The sequence below is a fragment of the Liolophura sinensis genome, chromosome 10 (genome assembly GCF_032854445.1).
Source record: "Liolophura sinensis isolate JHLJ2023 chromosome 10, CUHK_Ljap_v2, whole genome shotgun sequence".
Classification (NCBI taxonomy): Eukaryota; Metazoa; Mollusca; class Polyplacophora; order Chitonida; family Chitonidae; genus Liolophura; species Liolophura sinensis.
Genome location: NC_088304.1, coordinates 11,898,363 through 11,917,476, shown reverse-complemented (window position 1 = coordinate 11,917,476; position 19,114 = coordinate 11,898,363). Strand labels below are relative to the sequence as shown.

At 38.2% G+C, this 19,114-nt stretch overlaps 2 protein-coding genes across 3 annotated transcripts in view; one reads left to right on the top strand and one right to left on the bottom strand.

The window, feature by feature from the left end:
* The first annotated feature begins 268 nt into the window (after positions 1-268).
* On the top strand, positions 269-11,147 carry LOC135476159 (malate dehydrogenase, mitochondrial-like). Of its 2 annotated transcripts, XM_064756082.1 has the most exons (9): positions 269-396; positions 2,141-2,176; positions 2,964-3,222; positions 3,740-3,849; positions 4,573-4,698; positions 5,666-5,770; positions 6,619-6,690; positions 7,386-7,538; positions 10,027-11,147. In XM_064756082.1, exons 1-9 carry the CDS (start codon positions 313-315, stop codon positions 10,153-10,155), a joined length of 1,074 nt encoding a protein of 357 aa, XP_064612152.1. In that variant the 5' UTR covers positions 269-312; the 3' UTR covers positions 10,156-11,147. The 2 variants fall into 2 exon arrangements, with proteins under 2 accessions (XP_064612152.1, XP_064612154.1); XM_064756084.1 differs by lacking the exon at positions 2,141-2,176 and having other exon boundaries at positions 279-396.
* A 6,089-nt stretch (positions 11,148-17,236) lies between these two features.
* The window catches only part of LOC135476127 (atrial natriuretic peptide receptor 1-like), a 28,185-nt gene continuing 26,307 nt past the window's right edge, over positions 17,237-19,114 (bottom strand). The window contains exons 12-13 of the mRNA XM_064756039.1: positions 18,103-18,179; positions 17,237-17,459 (exon numbers count right to left, since the gene is read on the bottom strand). Of these exons, the coding sequence (XP_064612109.1) occupies positions 17,456-17,459; positions 18,103-18,179 (81 nt within the window). The 3' untranslated portion in view covers positions 17,237-17,455. The remainder of the gene's footprint in view (positions 17,460-18,102; positions 18,180-19,114) is intronic.

The following is a 19,114-nucleotide window of genomic DNA, read 5'->3' as shown; positions in this document are numbered from 1 at the left end:
TACTTCTTATATACACAAAGTAATCACCCGCAACAAAAACTAGTTCTAGGTAAGCAATGATTTATTATCTAGCATAGTTACATGAAAAGGTAAAAAAAGAGTAGGCAAAAGCAAAATTATCATCACAATACATTTATAAATCATTCTGTGTATTAAATGAAAATGATTATATGTAAAGTCAAAACGAGGACGATGTGTTGCCAGGGTACCACGCGCAGACACATATCCCTACACCGGGTCATTCGACGTTTCGTCTGCTTCCGGGTCACCACGCCATCTTTTCCCCTAGCAAGGCCGGTTGCCGTTTGTTTTATGAAATTAATCAACATGTTTTCAAGGTTAACTCGCCCCTCCACAGTGGCATTTATATGCAGAGGATTCAGCTCATCGCCATCGGTAAGTTTGCAGGATTAAACGTGTTGCTAACTTGGACTGTTTTCTAAATCACCCCCAAGTGACATTGCGTGCAGCCGAAAACTTCGTGCAGACTAACACACATCTTGTCCTTACATCTCTCAATGCTTGTGTGGTCAACAGGCCTTATTAGCGTTCATATGCTATCTGAAGATATGTTTCTTTCCTCACCAAGCTCTCACATTTTCCAGTTTTTTGCGTATTTAGCTTATATCCACACCTTTGCACAAAGTAATCGCTTCTTTCTTTTTTTAAAAGAAAGTAAATGGAAAGGGAAAGAACTTTCAAAAGGTTAAAGCTAAAGGTCACGTCTATTTACCAACTAATAGGCTTTCGAAAGTAAATGTGTTAAGATTTCTTTGTTTAATAAATCGCAAAAGTAGATCTTAGTTATTTTTCTGAATAAAGGCTTAGAGAAGAAAAAAATATTTTATAATTTGTTTGCCTTTCACTTTGCTGATTTAGGCTGAATGTTAATACGTACTACTGTTATATACACATGAACTTCTGTTGTCCATAAACTTCCATAAATCAGGACAATTTCTGAAAAAAAAGAGACCTGTTATTTAGAATATCTGATTGGTTGTTCAATTTAATGTATCAGAACGGTTTCAAATGTTCACATTCATTCAGGGATGACACAGTAGCACATATATGCGCTTAGGGTTAAATCAGTAAACTCAAGGTTACCTGATGAAGGGTCAAAACTGCTTTACTAATATTGGATGACATAGATATTCCAGTTAGAATCAGCAAATGTTGCATATTCAATTGACAGTGCATATTCCACAGATTTTGGAAATGGGCCTGTGGGCTCACAATTGGCAAAACAATTCCTTGCAAAACCTAATGTTTTGGGAAGAAATTGTTAAAAATTTGGTAACTGCGATCTCTAAATACTATGTACTTCACAGTTAACAGGCACTTAACCTAGGTCACCTTTGAAATAAAAACTTATATATTACCCCAAGTGTTCAACCATTAAAAGAGAGATGTGCAAATCTGAAAAGTGTATATTTTGGGAAAAGAACACCTCATTGAGATATTTGTGGCTGCAAAATGGGAAACACACCATTTGGAATAGGGCCAAATATCAGCCTCTGGATCACAGTAGCGATGGGTGACTGTTCTTGATGGCGCTCACATAGTCATGGATAGCTCCCATTGACCCTCTGAAGGGACCATATAAAACTGTCAGAAAACAGTTGATTACTGTTGCTGATAAAACTGTGCTGTCTTGCTTCAGTGTTTGTTTGTTTGTTCAGTTGTTTGTTTGTTTAGTGGGTATTTGTTTAGTTGGGTATTTGTTTAGTTGTTTATTTGTTTTGTTTGCTTTTAACGTAAAGCATTAAGAACTCAGTACTTTGCTAATCCCCATACAAAACTTTTCAGTATGCTACTGTAAATCTTCAACCTTTTAAACCACTAAAGCACTTTTTTTCAGTGGAATTTATGTTTACTATTATCTTGAAAATGATGCGAAACATGATTTGTTTGTGTCATTAAAGATGCAAGAGTAATAAAACTATGCAAATTATTTGTCCACACCATACAGTTCCGTTACATTGTTTCCAAGCATTAGATGTTGAGCGGGTTGAAAAGGTTGAATTAGGGCACCTACAATATGTAATATAAATCTGTCTTTTGTTATATACAGATATGAAGAGAGTATTCTGTATTTCTCATACATATGTTGTTCTCACTTCTGACATAATTTTACCCCCAGTTATTTCAAGTGTCAAGCCACACAGATGCTCATCAGGTGGTAACATGTTAACTTACATTGGTCTTTGATAAATGCTTCAAACTTCAGTGGTTCAATGTTGATTTTAGTATTGTCTTTAGTGCTTTGGATCAAAAATTGCTTCATCTCATCATGTATAATACATTTTTGTTCTCTCTTGCTAATACAGCATTTTTGTTTCCTTTTTTATGTAGAATTCTACTTGCTGGTCTTAAATTATTGATTTATATTTTCTTTGCATGCCAGTTCTGTTTATTCAAATGTTCTCTGTATAACAATGTCTACCACGTAATTTCTTTGACTTTATATAAGATGATTTTTGTTAGAATGTATTATTTTTCACTGTAGCTATTCAGTATTGAGACAAAGTCAAAGTGTAATGATTTTTGCTGTATTATTTGAAATTGTATTGTTCAGAGTGGGATTTCTGTCACAAGACTTTGTTCAATTCAAACCTGGCCTTTGACAGGAAGTTTGTTAATTCCCAACTCAGACGCTGTTTGTGGGGCCTTCGTTATAATAAGCAGTCCATGCTGTTTTTGTATGTGTTTACTTAGTCGAGTATCTGCTGACTTCCATCAATGTGGTGTGCGTACATGTTTTTGTATGTCACATGTGAGAAAGTTCATCAGTAACTTGCCAAAGGTCGGTGCTTTACCCCCGTGCACTTTGATTTTCACCTTGACTGCCAATGCATATCTGAAAAATTCTTGATTAAGTCTTTAAACAACAAAATATATACATAAATTAGTTCTTTTCACAATGCCAGTTTTTGCATGAATCTGCTCCTTGTTTTTGATTCTAGCACCACATGAATTGCAAGGTGGCAGTGCTGGGAGCCAGTGGAGGTATTGGCCAGCCCCTCTCCCTCCTCCTGAAGAGGTCCTCTCTCATCAGCCAGCTCTCCCTCTACGATATCGCTCACACCCCAGGCGTCGCCGCAGATCTCAGCCACATCGAGACACGTCCCAAAGTGTCAGGTCACATGGGCCCGGAGCAGCTAAAGGATTGTCTGACAGGGGCACAGGTTGTCATCATCCCAGCTGGAGTCCCCAGGAAACCAGGTAAGATGGAGACTCTGTATGACTACTGCCAGTGCTCATTTTTCAATTCAATTTTGTCAGAATCTGAATACCTTGCAGAAATCCATAGGAGCCTGATTTTAGATGGCATGGTTGATAACACGTAGTGTACCCAATTAAATTGACTGATTCCTGAATCTTCATTTTAGAGCCGCACGCCCTCAGCTTTTTTGACGCCTAAAGTTTTAAAGGCAGATCTACACAGTTTGAAAATTCAGTTGAAATTGATATACCGCATTTTATTATTTTTTTGCCTTTTTGCAGCCAGATTGCCCTTCATTCATTTCAAGTTTAAAGAAATGGTTCCTAGAAATTTTTACAGGCTGCTAGAAATGTTCTTGTACAAATGGTAACAGGCTTTTAAACCTATGCAGAAACACATGAAGTTTTGCCCTTGACCATCTGTAATGATAGAACACAGTGTAAAACCCAAATCGCATAGGTAAATAAATCTGTCTCGATGGATTTGATCTTTGTATTGTTGTGGTGTATATTTCAGGAATGACCCGGGATGATTTATTTAACACAAATGCTTCAATCGTCCGAGATTTGTGTCAGGCCTGTACAGAGTTCTGCCCAGATGCCATGATTGGAATTGTAACAAACCCAGTAAGTCTTGTGTGTATATTTGAAAATCATTCACTGCATGTAACTGGACTCAAACAAGAGAACCGTTGCAGTCTCTTATGGCTAAGTTCGGAGAGCAAGGGGGCTGCGGGCAACACTTCCACCCCCTACTTAGTTATAAATCAAGTCTCACTCAAACCAATATTTTGCTTGTCTTTATCAGTGTTCAAAATAATATCTATGTAGTAAGTCTTCACAAAGCTACTTTAATCAGATTTTCTTCGGATATCTGCGTACACTCTTTCTTCACACAAGTTGATTTTGGCAATTAAATATTTTTGATGTTCTAATGGTATTTTTAGTTTTCTAAACTAAAGAAAAATAACAGTAGTTTTTGTTTGAACACTTGTTTTAAGCTGTAGATAATGGTGCCTGACTGAATTGCTACATCTAGGACACGAAGAAAGTTTGAGGTTCCTTGATGATGACACTCGGGCGACTGTGTAGTCTTGTTTAGCGTTTGTTAAAGACACTTGTCTTCCCCCAATGTTGTGTTCATATCTGTACGCCGCACGTGGGAAAGTTAGACAGTATCTTGCCAAATGTTAGTAGTTTACCCCCGACACTCTACTTTTCTTCACACATAATGCTGCCTTGTTAAGTGTAAAATTTTCAAGTATGGTGTTAACCAACAATCAAATGCGTAGATAAATAGTATCCATTGTTGAATTTCATCCATTAATTACTCCGTGATTTATTCATCAGGTAAACTCCACAGTACCGATCGCCTCCGAAGTCTTCAAGAAGAACAAGGTGTATGATCCCAACAGAATATTCGGTGTCACTACTTTAGATGTAGTGAGGTCAAACACATTCATCGCAGAAGCAAAGGTAACAGGATTTGTTCCATTTGAAACACGTTACATAAATATTAAGAGGAGAATTAGGATTAAATTACTGTATTTCTTTGGTACACACTGTGTGTAAAAATACACTTTTGGAAGCATGTGAAGGCCTTAAAGTTTTTATGTCAGTGCTCTAAGTTTTACAGATAAGAAATTAATCAGACAGCCAATTAAATTGGATGTATCAGGCAAAGTGTATTACTTGAAAATGCTATACTTTAGGTAAAATACATTGAGCTGAATCAGTTTATGATTGAAGTCTGGAAGTCAGTCATGACACTCAGTAGCAGAATTCCAAGGCTAAATCTGTACACTTTTACGCCCCATTATCCCTTTCTCTGTTAGAATGCAAGTTCAGATTGAACTGTTAAGGGCAAGGGTAGTATAGAGATAATTTTGTGTGTGAAAGTGGAATCCAGTAACCGTATAAAGGACATTTACCTGTATAACTTGGCCCTCAACAGCCAAGCGCTTGCCTGCACCGAATCAGTGTGACTGGCTTGGGCTTCATGTCTGGCGTCTGCGGCATGTTTTCCAGTTAGGCAGCACTATGAAAATGTTAGCATAAGCTCTGGCCTGCTACAAGGAGAAGCTGTGATATGACTGAAATATATTTGCAAGTGACAACCTGGATTACTCTAGGGGTTGTGCTATGTATCAGGGATGCCTGATCACTGATGTTCTTTTTCTTTTTCTTTTTCTTGCTTTCCTCTCTACCGATTACCCTGGCCATTTTAGTAAGAGCATATGGGACATATTTCTGAATATAGCTCGGTGGTAATTAGTAAGGTGCTCTACTTGTTACCTGGGTATTTTCTCTGCTAAAGCACTGATATACGAGGGGAAAAGTCTAGAGTATTACACTAAACATCAGTCAGATAAACAAATAGGTAAATAGACGAACATATATTTCTAATAAAGTTAGTCATCCTCTGTACTGTTTTCTTTCACAGGGGCTGGATGTGTCTAAGGTGAACGTACCTGTTATTGGTGGACACTCAGGGGTGACAATCATCCCCCTCATCTCACAGGCCACACCCCCACTTTCCTTCCCACAGGTAAGACATGGCCTGTATGGAAACATTGGACACTGGACACCGTTTCAGTGTACTATTGTATTATTACAACCATCGTAATTGGGCTGGACTGCTCATGATAGTGATCTTATGAAATTTCTTTTGTGAGCATTAGAATGTAGGAACAGGAAATCGTGGAAAAGTACCTCATGAGTAAATGTTTCCATGTGAGCTAAGTTATAATACTTAGTGAATTTTTAAGTCAAAAAAAATTCTCAACTTGCTCTAGCTTGAAACATTCGCATGAAAAAGATGCATTTTTAGCATCAAATAAGTCCTGAAATATTACTTTTGGAGCTGCTCAGTTTATTCAGTAGGATATTCTTTGTTTCAAAAAAACCCCTAAAGACATTTGTTCTTTTGGAGCTGCTAACATCTATCCTTCCAAACAAACCTTAAAACATATTTCTATTAGATGAATAGGACTCTGACAGTCAGGCAAAATGAGTAACTTTATCAGGTTGTGAATTTTAAGCTGTATACAGTGTTTCTTAAAGTGAACAGTTCTGACATTGAGATTTGTCCATTTTGAAAAGAATGCAATTTGTCTAGAGTAGACATACATGTAATAGATCGAGTTGTAATTAACCTTCATTTAGAATTATTTTTAGAAATAAGGCAGTGTAATAGATTGTTAATAATTCATTTTTGAGGGTGCCTTTAACATTTTTATTTCTTGCTGAAAAATTTGTCTTGCTTTTTACCTTTGTCTTTGCGAATTCCATTCCGATGAAACCTCGCTGAAGTCAAATGCATTACTTTTATTGACATTTGTAATTCAAAAGATCATACACAGATGAATATTAAATGAAAAATTCACTATACTGTAGGACGACAGGAAAAAACTGACCGTGCGGATACAGAATGCTGGAACAGAGGTGGTAGAAGCTAAAGCTGGGGCGGTAAGTTCTTAGTTCCAAGTATTTCATCACACACAACTTTGGTATGTTCCAGATTGTTTCTGACGTTTCCATTTGATGAGAAGAATTGGGTGGATAAATTACAAACTCAGTTGTTTGCCCAGTCCAAATAACCTATATCTAAAGTGCATCTGGTCATCATATCCGGACCATAGCGTGATAATTGCTAAACGGTCATATGTAACTGATGAAATACGTCAATTTTCCTCCGCTTATAGGGTGTTATTCTAACCGTTCATTTCAATTTATTTATTTACTTGTTTAGTGTTTTACGCAATACTCAAGAATATTTCACTTGTACCTTGACGGACAGCATTATGCTGGGAGGAAACCTGACGGAGTCTGGGGGAAACCCACAATTATCCGAAGGTTGCTGAAGACCTTCCCATGTACGGCCGGGGAGAAATGCTTATGTCAATGCCTTAATAGTAGCAAATTACACACTCCCTAGGACCTTGGCTTGATCAGAATTAGGTAAAAAAAAAAAATACAGAGATGTTACTTGCAATTTATTAGAGGTTATTGCTGTAGAATTATTCAGAATGCTTTGTTGTCATCAAATTTAACACATGTACAATAAAATAAAGGCTCTAGAACCTTTCCTTCATATGCTGAAGTGAAGAGCCGTAATCATATGTTTGAGTGACTGATCTTGATTGTCTTCTCTTAATTGGCAGGGCTCCGCTACTCTTTCGATGGCCTACGCTGCAGCCAGGTTCACAACATCACTCCTTGAAGCCATCGGTGGTGCTGAGGGTAAAATAGAGTGTGCTTTTGTACGGTCGGATGAAACAGAAGCCAAATATTTTGCCACACCAGTTTTGCTCGGGGTAAGGGATTTCTTTCTGGTAGAGTTAACCCTTCAATCTGGAACACAGCTAAGACCAAGGCTCAAAACTGTTCACGATCAATGACGCTATTTAACCCTTATAATTGAGTCCTGAAAAGCAAATCCTTGGCAGTTTCTGTAAAACTTTGCCGATGCGACGTGATAATATTTCTTATGTGACGATGAAACAGGCAGATATGATGTTGAGTAAGGCAGTTAGGCTAGAATAACATCAGTGTTACAGCTTTGTTCAGCATTAATCCTTTAAAAAAACTAGAAACAGCGATTTTAATACAATGCAAATGTTTTTTTCAGTTTAGGAAGCACTTCATCATTTAACTCATTAGCTGCTTTTAAGACATGTGTACAGGTCTTGACACTGGAGTTGCTCTTTAAATTATTGTCCCGCAACATCCATTTTGGTTTACGCTGGTCTGTAAATGTTGTTTCGATGCCTAGATTCACGACTAACAGCAAAATGTAAGAACTAGACTAAAAGCTTGCATGAAACTTTGTGTGTTCTGTGGGATGGTAGTTTAATACTGGTGATGGGTATGCTGGTGACTCCATTTTTTATCGACCAAAAAATGTGACGTTACTTTTCTCTCCTGACCTCTCATCACTGCAGATTGATCTGTGGAAGGTCACTTGTGATGTTACTTTTCTCTCCTGGCCTTTCACCACTGCAGATTGATCTATGGAAGGTTTGCTTGTGATGTTACTTTTCTCTCTTTACCTCTTATCACTGCAGATTGATCTGTGGAAGGTGGCTTGTGATGTTACTTTTCTCCCCTGACCTCACATCACTGCAGATTGATCTATGGAAGGTCACTTGTGATGTTACTTTTCTCCCTGACCTCACATCACTGCAGATTGATCTATGGAAGGTGGCTTGTGATGTTACTTTTCTCCCCTGACCTCACATCACTGCAGATTGATCTATGGAAGGTTGCTTGTGATGTTACTTTTCTCTCTTGACCTCTCATCACTGCAGATTGATCTAGGGATGGTGGCTTGTGTTGTTACTTTTCTCCCCTGACCTCACATCACTGCAGATTGATCTATGGAAGGTTGCTTGTGATGTTACTTTTCTCCTCTGACCTCTCATCACTGCAGATTGATCTATGGAAGGTCGCTTGTCATGTTATTTTTCTCCCCTGACCTCTCATCACTGCAGATTGATCTATGGAAGGTCACTTGTGATGTTACTTTTCTCCCTGACCTCTCATCACTGCAGATTGATCTATGGAAGGTCACTTGTGATGTTACTTTTCTCACCTGACCTCTCATCACTGCAGATTGATATATGGAAGGTTGCTTGTGATTTTACTTTTTTCCCCTGACCTCACATATCTGCAGATTGATCTATGGAAGGTGGCTTATGATGTTACTTTTCTCTCTTGACCTCTCATCACTGCAGATTGATCTATGGAAGGTGGCTTGTGATTTTACTTTTCTTCCCTGACCTCTCATCACTGCAGATTGATCTATGGAAGGTCACTTGTGATGTTACTTTTCTTTCCTGACCTCTCATCACTGCAGATTGATCTATGGAAGGTCGCTTGTGATGTTACTTTTGTTTCCTGACCTCTCATCACTGCAGATTGATCTATGGAAATTGGTTAGATTAGGTTGGTATATATGTAGCGCTCATTTTAATTGTGAAAAGTTGTAGATTTCTCAGTTCTCAATGTTTGTGGGGTCTTTGTGACAATAAACGGTCAAAGACGGTCTTGTGTCCATTTCTGTTGGAGACCACTTGCCTTCTACCAGTATGGTATGGTTACAGATCTGTATTATCTGTCATTAACTTATCTGAGGCCATTGGTTTGAATGGGCACTGCTGCTTCCTGCACCAATGAAACTGATCACTTCTTTAAGGGGAAAAGGGAGCTAGTGATGATCTGGTGGCTAAGAAATTAGCATTCCCCCCCCCCCACAGTCACTGCATGTGTTGCCTTGGTTAGAGAAAGGGGTTGCTTATGCCCTTGTGGCCATTGGTGCAGTCTGACATATATTGAAGACCACTTGTCTTCCACTAATATGGTTTGCACATGTCACTTGTGAGAATGATTGTCAGTTACGTGCCAAAGGCCAGTGGTATATACCAGGCACTCCAATTTCCTCCCCCGTATAACTGACCGCCATAGTATGTGTGTGTGAAGAATTCTTTGGTGACAAACAACAACCGAATAATTGAATAAATGTAATTTTCAAAAATCTGAGTATGCAGTTGGATAATAGTAAAGAAAAAAAAAATAATAAATAAATATGGGATAATTTTACTGTTGTGTTTGGAATAAACATTTACATTTTTAGGTCAGGATGGTTGTGAGATACTTGGTTAAGAGCAGTGGCGTTCTCTCTGCTCTGCTCTATTTCCTGCCTCCATCCGTAAAATCGGAATGTCTTTGTAGAAGTAAATTATTCTTCAGTGTGTCTTTAAATTCTAGTGAGATGAATAACCTTTGCCATTCTTTCATTTTCAGAAAAATGGAGTGGAAAGGAATCTAGGAATTGGAAAATTGATAGAATACGAAGTGAACCTTTTGAAGGAGGCCATGCCAGAATTACTAGCTAATATTCAGAAGGGAGAGGACTTTGTCAGACAGAGTTAATTCGAAAGAAGACTGTATGAAAGCTGGGAGAGTTTTTGTGTTCTTTTTTTTTTTTCTCGTTTAATTTTTTTTATGTGATTAGTGCTGAAGAGTAAATTATACCAACATTAATTATTGTAAATAGCTGAATTCCAAGTTCTAGAAAGCATTGATCAGAACCTGATACATGTACTATGGAGTGACGTAGGTAAGAATACAAATGACACATTTACTTCACAGCTGATTGGAAACGCTTTTTTAGTCTTGTCTTTTGTGATTTCTACTGAATATGCCAAATCAAAGTTTTCGTTTGTTCTTTTTTGGCCATTGCCAGTGTCGCTTATTTATTATGCATTTTGGGGGGTGGATTGAAAAAAAAAAATTGTCTGCATATTTGGAGCTTGTTCACTATTCAGTGACTTTCCACATTCATATTTAAGCTGGCTAGTGAAATGCATTCTGTGTTACTTAAATTTTGTCAGATAGCTTATACCAGTGAGTGATACATTTTTATAACATGCTGTGAATAACTGCTAGATTTTTTTTTTGCCCACTATTAAACAGAATGTCAGTTGTGAAGCCCCATTCACAAACAATTGGTTGTTGTGGCAGAATTTAACAAATTCGGAACGTATTAAAAGTGGAGCATTCCAACAGCGACAAATAGCAGCATGTGGATGTGGCTTTGCTTGGTTTAATAAGACTTTTCTGTGGGTAGGACTGCTTACATGGTAAGCCTGTGGCGTGTGGTATCCTAGTAGATTTGGGTACGATTTCATAACGTCAAGCTCCCAAGCTCTCTCGCAGTGAAGGTGTATCCTTCATGTAAGACGGACACGATTCCCAGTCATGCTTCTCGTATCCCTCACACTCTTAGGTTTTCAGTATGTTGGTGTATGATGAAGAGCATCACTATGTGAATTCTGAGGAAGATGTGCTGTGGTCAGATGTTATTGTGTTGTCTCTGTTTTTACAGAAAGATAATAAACTTGAATCTTAGATTGAGAAACAGATGTTTGTCCTTGGTGTTGATGTGTTTGTAGCATTTTATGTATTAACCTTAAAAGACCTTTGAAAATTAAAACAGGCATCATTTAATAATAGCTCATTTAAGAGTATGGATAAATATACTTTAATTTTTTTTAGACGTGTGAAGAAAGTTAGGGGTTAAAACATTTGAATTGTAAGGTGGGCTATATGGAGCTTACCACCAGTGTTTAGGAACTTTGATATCACACGAAACTTTTCCAAATCTAATCACGACTCTGAATGTTGTAATAACCCTTTTTATCAGGGAGTGAAAGATTACTGAAATAATGCTCTCAAAAATTCCTTCTTGCTGGTAAACATCAGGAAAAATAAAAAAGGCGATGTCACATGAGAGTTCCTAGATACAGTCAGTGTTGCGCTTGAAGCCCACTGTAGAATTCAAATATTTGAATGCCTTTCAACACTCGTTCAAAGTATTTCAAAGTATTTTTACCACAGTTTTTAGTTGTCTGTATGGTGAAGCTTACTTTATATTTTAGCTTTCTTTTACTTTAAAAAGCTAAGTAAGCACCCAAGTGATGCCTCCAACAATAACAAACTTTTGCCAAAGCTTATTTATTTAATTTGTGTTTTACACCGTACTTTCACTTGTACAATCAGTATTTCACTTATACAATGACAGCCCGTGTTATAGTGGGAGGAAACCAAACCATCCGCAGGTTGCTGCAGATCTTCCTACAGGAGAGGAAGCTAGTATGACCTCGAGGAACTCGCAATGACTGCATTGATTTAATGCTACTTGCTCATTGTGTTGTGTTAGCATGCTAACCATTATAGTCCAAGAGCTAGCTGAGATTTATTTGACCTAAAAGCTTTGACTGTTTGGTGAGGTAGTGGTAGCCTACCTGGCTACAGAAATCTTTGTCTTAAGAGAAGCCAGTACAGAAATCTTTGTCTTAAGAGAAGCCAGTGGTTGGTAGGGCAGTGGGGCGCTTTCTGTTTTTTTTGACCTAGCGCTGGCACCAATGCTACATAGTAAGGAAAGTCATACAGATTATGAATCCGCAAAATTTTGTGGTGGAAAGGCCACTTGACAAAGACTAATTAGTGCTAATTAAAGATTTATTTGACATAAAACCAATAACTTAAAAACCCGATGTAAAATGTTCAGCACGGTCTAAATAGCATGAAGTGCCAATTTAAGACAAGGGTATATGGTGAAAAGGTCACTTAAGACAAGGTCAAAGGTCAATTCGCACCAAATGACCTTTGATCCTATTGTAATTGACATATATGTTGAACCTGCAGTTCTGAAAATGTAGAGTTCGATCCCTTTATCAATAATCACCTACTTAATAACAACTTGTGTGGTGGAAAAGTGATTTAAGAAAGGTCAAAGATCGATTTGCACTGAATGACCTTTCACTGCCCTGCTAAAGGTGAGATTCTACCTCCATACTTGCCGTAAAGCGATGACGTCATTTTGTACCTGTACGTCTGTCTGTTGTGGTAATGATCTCACTTTTGGACTGTGTATTAAAATAGAACCTACAAAACTTGAAAGTGGTGGAAAATGTAGAGTTTGATCTCTTCATCAATAATAACCAATTTAAGACAAGATCATGTGTTGAAAAGGTACTTAAGACCCGGTGAAAGGTCATCTGCACCAAATGACCTTTGATTCTACATTATTTGACATAAATGTTTGAACCTGCAGAACTGAAAGCTAGTAGACTTTGATCTCTTCCTCAATTTAAAGTCCTAGTCCAGCAAAATTCCATGTCATCAAAAAGTAAAAGTTTGCTAAATGGATTTTAAAGTGAGTCGGTTAAAAAGCAGAGTTTTTGAAACTTTATGTTTTCTTTAGTGTGTTTTGTCGACTTTAGGGTTTGTCCCAAAACCCGTTTGTACTCGGTAATTTCCGTCCCTCGGGACTTTATGACGTCACAAGTAGACACATAAGTTCGTAAGCAATATAGTAAACAGTGTAGACCAGTGATAGATGTGTCAAAAACGGGAAATTTCAAACATAAGAATGATATGAGTGAGTTTTGCGAGTGAGTTTTGCGCCGTATACCATCATATGCCCTCAAAGACCACGGAAACTATTTATTAATGTAAAATTCTAAGTCATTTTATCCGGCCTGGAAAGGAAATGTACGCTGACGAAATCTAAGTATTGACCGGAAGTAGTAAGTTGCAATGATGTAAAGGCCATTTCATTTCATAAAAATAAAATATCTGCATGTAAAATAAAAGCTTGCCATGCCGAAAAGAGTTTTGAACTAAATTAATTTCATTTGTGTATATGCCAGTATTTCAAACGATCATCTCCGTGTCTTCAGCTTATCTGCCAAGTTTATATCGGGTTGTGTTAAACATTACATGGTCACACAGACGTGCATAAAAAAATGCATGGTATCTCGATTAAACATGTCTGTGTTAAAATGTTTCATAAAAACTAAATTAACTAAATACAGTGCCAGTAACATGTAATATGTTTAGCTGCGGTTTTAGTAGCGGGTGTTTTAGCCTGATCCATGCTGCCAGATAGATCTATATGTAGGACTCCTCAGTGCTACGTCTTTCGACATACTGAAGAAATAATTGATGTTTAATTGATGTAACTTATTCGACTGTGTTTGTTCCAAGAAGGCTAGTGATTATTACAAATATACATCCAAAAAAACGGCAGATTAAACTATTGTGGTCTTTTCCCATCCTGAAACATTGGTATGGCAGTTGAATGGCAAATCACATGTGTAAGTGCATGGTCCACGTGTACACCGTAAAACATACTATCTTGTGAGTGGAATTGAAGGCAACTCCATTCAGGAAAAAACACGGCATGTCTGATAGTTTGCCCATGCTTATGAAAAGCAGATCGGAGAGTAGACCACACTGGGAAAGTAGGATTGTACCATAGAGGCATATCGGTCACATGCTGGACGTGTACCGTAAGTTGCATGGTAGACATTTTTGCCATGTTTTTATTTTACTTTTCAAGTGAGATTCGCTCTCTGAACATGTTAATAATGATGTCATGGTAATCCGTCTGTTTTTGTTTTCATTTTTTTTTCTCTGTAATGCTTAACTTCATTGACCCTTTTTTAAATAAATTTAAATTAAATAAGTAAATAAATAGTTGTTATTGAATGCTTTTATCCTGTAGCTAGACCCAAGCAATGCCAAAGAAGAGGGTGAAAATTCTTGTCGGTGTAATTCTTTTACAAAATTTGGATGGGAATAAACGTTTCATGATGTAACAACTGTCTTCCCCATGGGTCAAACCACATAGTTGTGTTGCACATCAGTATACGAAAGCAAGGTAGGAATATTTTTTGTACTTAGCTTTAGGGGCTGTTTTTTGTGTAAGGCTCCATTTCTAATAACAGGGCAAGTTACAGAGTTAATGATTCATTATGACACCCTCTCTCTGGAATATGCCTTGCTTCTTTTTAAATAAGTAGCTTCCTTTTCGTTTTGGGGGGCCTCCGTGGCTCAGTTGGTTAGCGCGCTAGCACAGCGTGATCCAGGGGTCTCTCACCAATGCGGTCGCTGTGATTTCAAGTACAGCTCATGCTGGCTTCCTCTCCGGCTGTATGTGGGAAGGTTTGTCAGCAACCTGCGGATGGTCGTGGGTTTCCCCCGGGCTGTGTCCGGTTTTCACCCACCATAATGCTGGCCGCCGTCGTATAAGTAAAAATATTCATGAGTACGGCGTAAAACACCAATCAAATAAATAAATAAATCCTTTTCGGGTTTTTTTTGTGGAAATGGAGTACATTTAATGCAATATGCATAATGAGGATTGGTCCCGAGGAAGAATTTAACAAGGAACATCAATACTCATCCAAACTTATGTCCAACAAGTACGTAAATAATAATTTCCCCTGCCCGACTTAGCTTGAGCCAGGCGACATGATGGAAGCAGCCCATATTAACTATTTAGCCATTTGAGCAATGCGAGACGGTCATTACCCGCCTGTAATGTTTGACTTTAATGCTGATTTTGTATTGGGAGAAAGAGAAGGGAAGTTAAACATTAAATAAACAAAGGCAACACAGAGGTGGCACATCATTCGGATGGTCAGAGAGCTAATCGCGCTTAAAAAGAAGACCTAAAGCAATAAGCGTCAACATTATTATCTATAGTGTACCTGAATCTCTAGATGAGTAATATTCATATATGTTACAGTCCTGCCTTCTCAATGTGCGAGACCCCCAGTCTACTTTTTCATACCAACGATGCCGCACAACCTTCCAAGTCGGGGGAATCTTTCAATTCCAGACATAAAATTTTTTATTTGTGAATGTGGTTCATGCGCTTTCGTTCAAGAGATTGACAAGTTCAGTGACTTCACCCTCACTCCCCCCTCCCCCATCCCCACCTCCGCCAAACCCCGGCTAATTCCCATGTGACCCTATCTTAAGTGATCCTTCTTCCACACCAGATGGTCCAAGTTGGTGAGTTTGATAAAGATCAAACTCTACATTTTCCACCGGTTTCAAGTTTTGAAGGTTCTGTGTGTGGCGTGCATACTTATATCTGTATATAACATATCGAAAAGTTCGCCAAAGTTCGGTCGTTCACACTTGGCTCTTTGTAAAACTTACCCCTGTTGTATAAGTTAAAAAATATTTGAATTTGGCGTTAAACAACATTAAAAAGAAGTCCACTCATTCTGATATAAATGAACATTTCTCCTCATTTTTACTTCGAAAACATTTAGACTACATTGTGTTGATACCATTCTCACAACTGCATTTATATTGAAAATATCTTGCAAAACACATCATTGACCACAACTTGTAAATACACAAGAACAAAAGTTGTCACATTATTGTTGGTAGCAAAATGATATCAAACACAACACTCGTGTCACGTTACGATTCGTCACAAACTGTTTTCTTCGTTACACAACTTGATCTGATATCGCACAGAATTCGTGTGACATTGAGAATTCGTAATACACAAAAGTGTGGACTGTTTTGTCAGGTTGCACAGCTTGGTCTGATATCAGACACAAAATTCATGGGATATTTTCTTCAGGGTTACACAATTCGATCTGATATAAGACACAAAACTCGTGTCACATTACGATTCATCACAAACTTTTCTTCCTTACACAAGGTGATATGATATCGTGTGGCATTGCGATTCGTACACTATTCGATCTAATCTAGTACACGAAAGTGGCTTTCTGCTTTCAGGCGGCAGGTTCTACAATTTGATCTGATGTCAGGCACAATCAGATCTGATATCCGGAGCAACCTGCGTATTCAGGAATACATAGCTATCAGTCACAAAATTCGTGTAACATGGTGATTCATCACAAAATGTCTTCAGGGTTGTGTAGCGTGATGTGATATCGGGCACAAAACTAAATTCTGTCAGATAATGGCTCATCACAAAATATCTTCAATGTTGCACAACTTAATTGTGTATCACACACAACCTCTGGCCATGATGGTAATTCGTCACAAAATGTCTTCACATACCAGTACCTGTACACACCATCATTTAATGTTAGTGGTCACCGGCCATGCACATCGAATCCTCCCGGAGCGAAATAGCGGTCTATCCTCTAAACAAAAAAGTATCCTCAACAGAAGTATACAGCTTGCGCAGAAGAAACTGAATTAAACACCAAAAACAATAAAAACACACGTCCTCCGAATTGAAATTTCTCAGATGTTTCAGCTGGTAAGACGTTTCGATGGACATTTATGAAGTTATGATGTGGACGACGATGAGCAGTTGAAACTGACCTTCAATCTTTGCGAAACAATCCTGCCATGTAATTTGGCAAGTCACTGATTCAGTTCAGAAACATTCCAATCGTAAATCTGCACGGCTGAACATGGATCCATCTATAAAGACGCCGTCCAGTTGCAGGGGAAAAAAAACAATCAGCACTGCTTGGTCGAAATCCGGCTGTGAAACAGTCCGGATATGAAACCATTCTGCTTGACAACAAACGATATCCCAAGCTGACAATCCAGCTCTGAATTGATCCAACTGTAATCTTCGTATGAAGCTGTCCAGTTATGAAGCCGTCTTGGTTTTATTAGCTCAAACTGGCAAATTATCAAACTGGATCCGTGTTAATTCAACCCTGACGTCACTTGGTGGTGAAATGGATTCACGAAAACTTACAGTACATGCGATGATGGATTGATGTAGCAAAGTGATAAGCCATTTTCCAATGAAAACAGCCAAACAGCCTTCTTACTGAGATGCCGCATGTTGCGCCATGCCATCGTCTACATTGATACGAATTGTCCAAGATTTCGCAGCTAACTCAAGACGGTAGAAACGACGAAACATTCAGCTGCAATGAAGAAATAAAACCAACAGATCAGTTTTAATCATTGGTAACAACATTTCACACAACGACAGCTCTGTGGCAACCTCAGTTTTATGTCATGTCTGGGGCAAACGGACCCTTTTAAGGCGGAAGCGTCTAAGTACCCGACAAATGTCCGGTCTTACAACACACTGATAAACACGAAAGAGCTGTATTCGAGCCTGTGACCTTAAGCTATTCGAAAGAAGTCAAACATTCAAACTATTTTGTTTATTTGCTTTTTTCAGGTCTTGCCCGCGAATCGGGTCCAAGCTGTAAAATGTGCATTTTTTAGCTGTAGTTTACCGACAAGCAAACGACAGAGAAAATTACCACATATGACAGATCTGTCAGAGACATTCAAACAATACGAAGCGGCTTAGTACGACTCTTTGGTTTATTGAGGACAAAGTTATTTTGTCAGCTACCACTGTTGACGTCACGACAATAAGCTACTAAATTTCAGAACTGACCACTCGGACCTCAGGAAAACTGTAAATCCATTTTTACGCCCCAAGAAGAAAGCTGAGGAGCTTTTTGTACTTTTGTATCTTGGGGGCATAGCGTACTCCGTATTGAGAAATGAAAAACAAGTGTTTCATGTATACTTTAAACAAAGATGTCTTACTTATTGGTGGGATCTGGGAGTTTCTTGTTAAACCCTTCTTTGCCCTCAAGCCAGTACGTCTGCATCATGCCTTTACCCTACATAAAATATAGCAAGAAATTAATATTATTTTAGAAGACTTTAAGCCACCCTCAAGTTGGCCACAAAACCCATATCAGACACACCAAGTGATAACCAGCTTCTCATATATATAACCTAAAAAACATTGAAAGATATGTTAAAGGTGGAGAAAACATAAAAAAGTATGCAACGCTGATATACAGTCAGTTGTAAGTGTGATCTTCAACATTTTTTTCGATTTTTTATTAAAGAGAAAAAGACACTTGAAAATAGTTTTTGTATGGTTTGTATTAGGGACCAGCTCTCGGTATATTGTCTTTGCATAATAATATTATTAATGAGGATGTTTTGTGAAAAAAAATTGAACACAAAATTAAAGACCATATCTGCAAAAAAAGTTCTCACGCTCTTTCGTCTGACTTTAGCATCATTTTTATGTTTTCTTCTCTTTTAACATAAATCAGACAATCGATCATTTGTTCAATCAGTCCAATTTATTAATATGAACTGAATTTGTAGTCAGTTTCAGACGAAACGGGAATGCTGGAAGTAAAACACGCCGTTCGTCACGTATCTAGCAAATATCCTGTCTGAACTCCGTGGTCGAAATCAACGAGGGGTAGATTCGAACACGCGACCTCATTGGGTATGGGCTTGACAGTTGCACCGGACGCACACTGTATAACTGAGTAAGGCAGCGAGGTTCACTTAATGGATCAAAAGTATTACAATCATGATATTCCTGAAAACTTCTGTAAATAATCGGCACCCTAATATTTTGTTCACTACGGTCAGACTTATTGTAGCAGTCTACTAGATCATTCACATGTGTCAGATGACTCTGTCGTCAAACTTGATATGCGACACTTATGTATGGAAGCCAGTTGCGACCATCGCACCGTAGCGCCACAGAGCTACACGACAGCCCATCGGCAAAGATACAGTTTTGTTG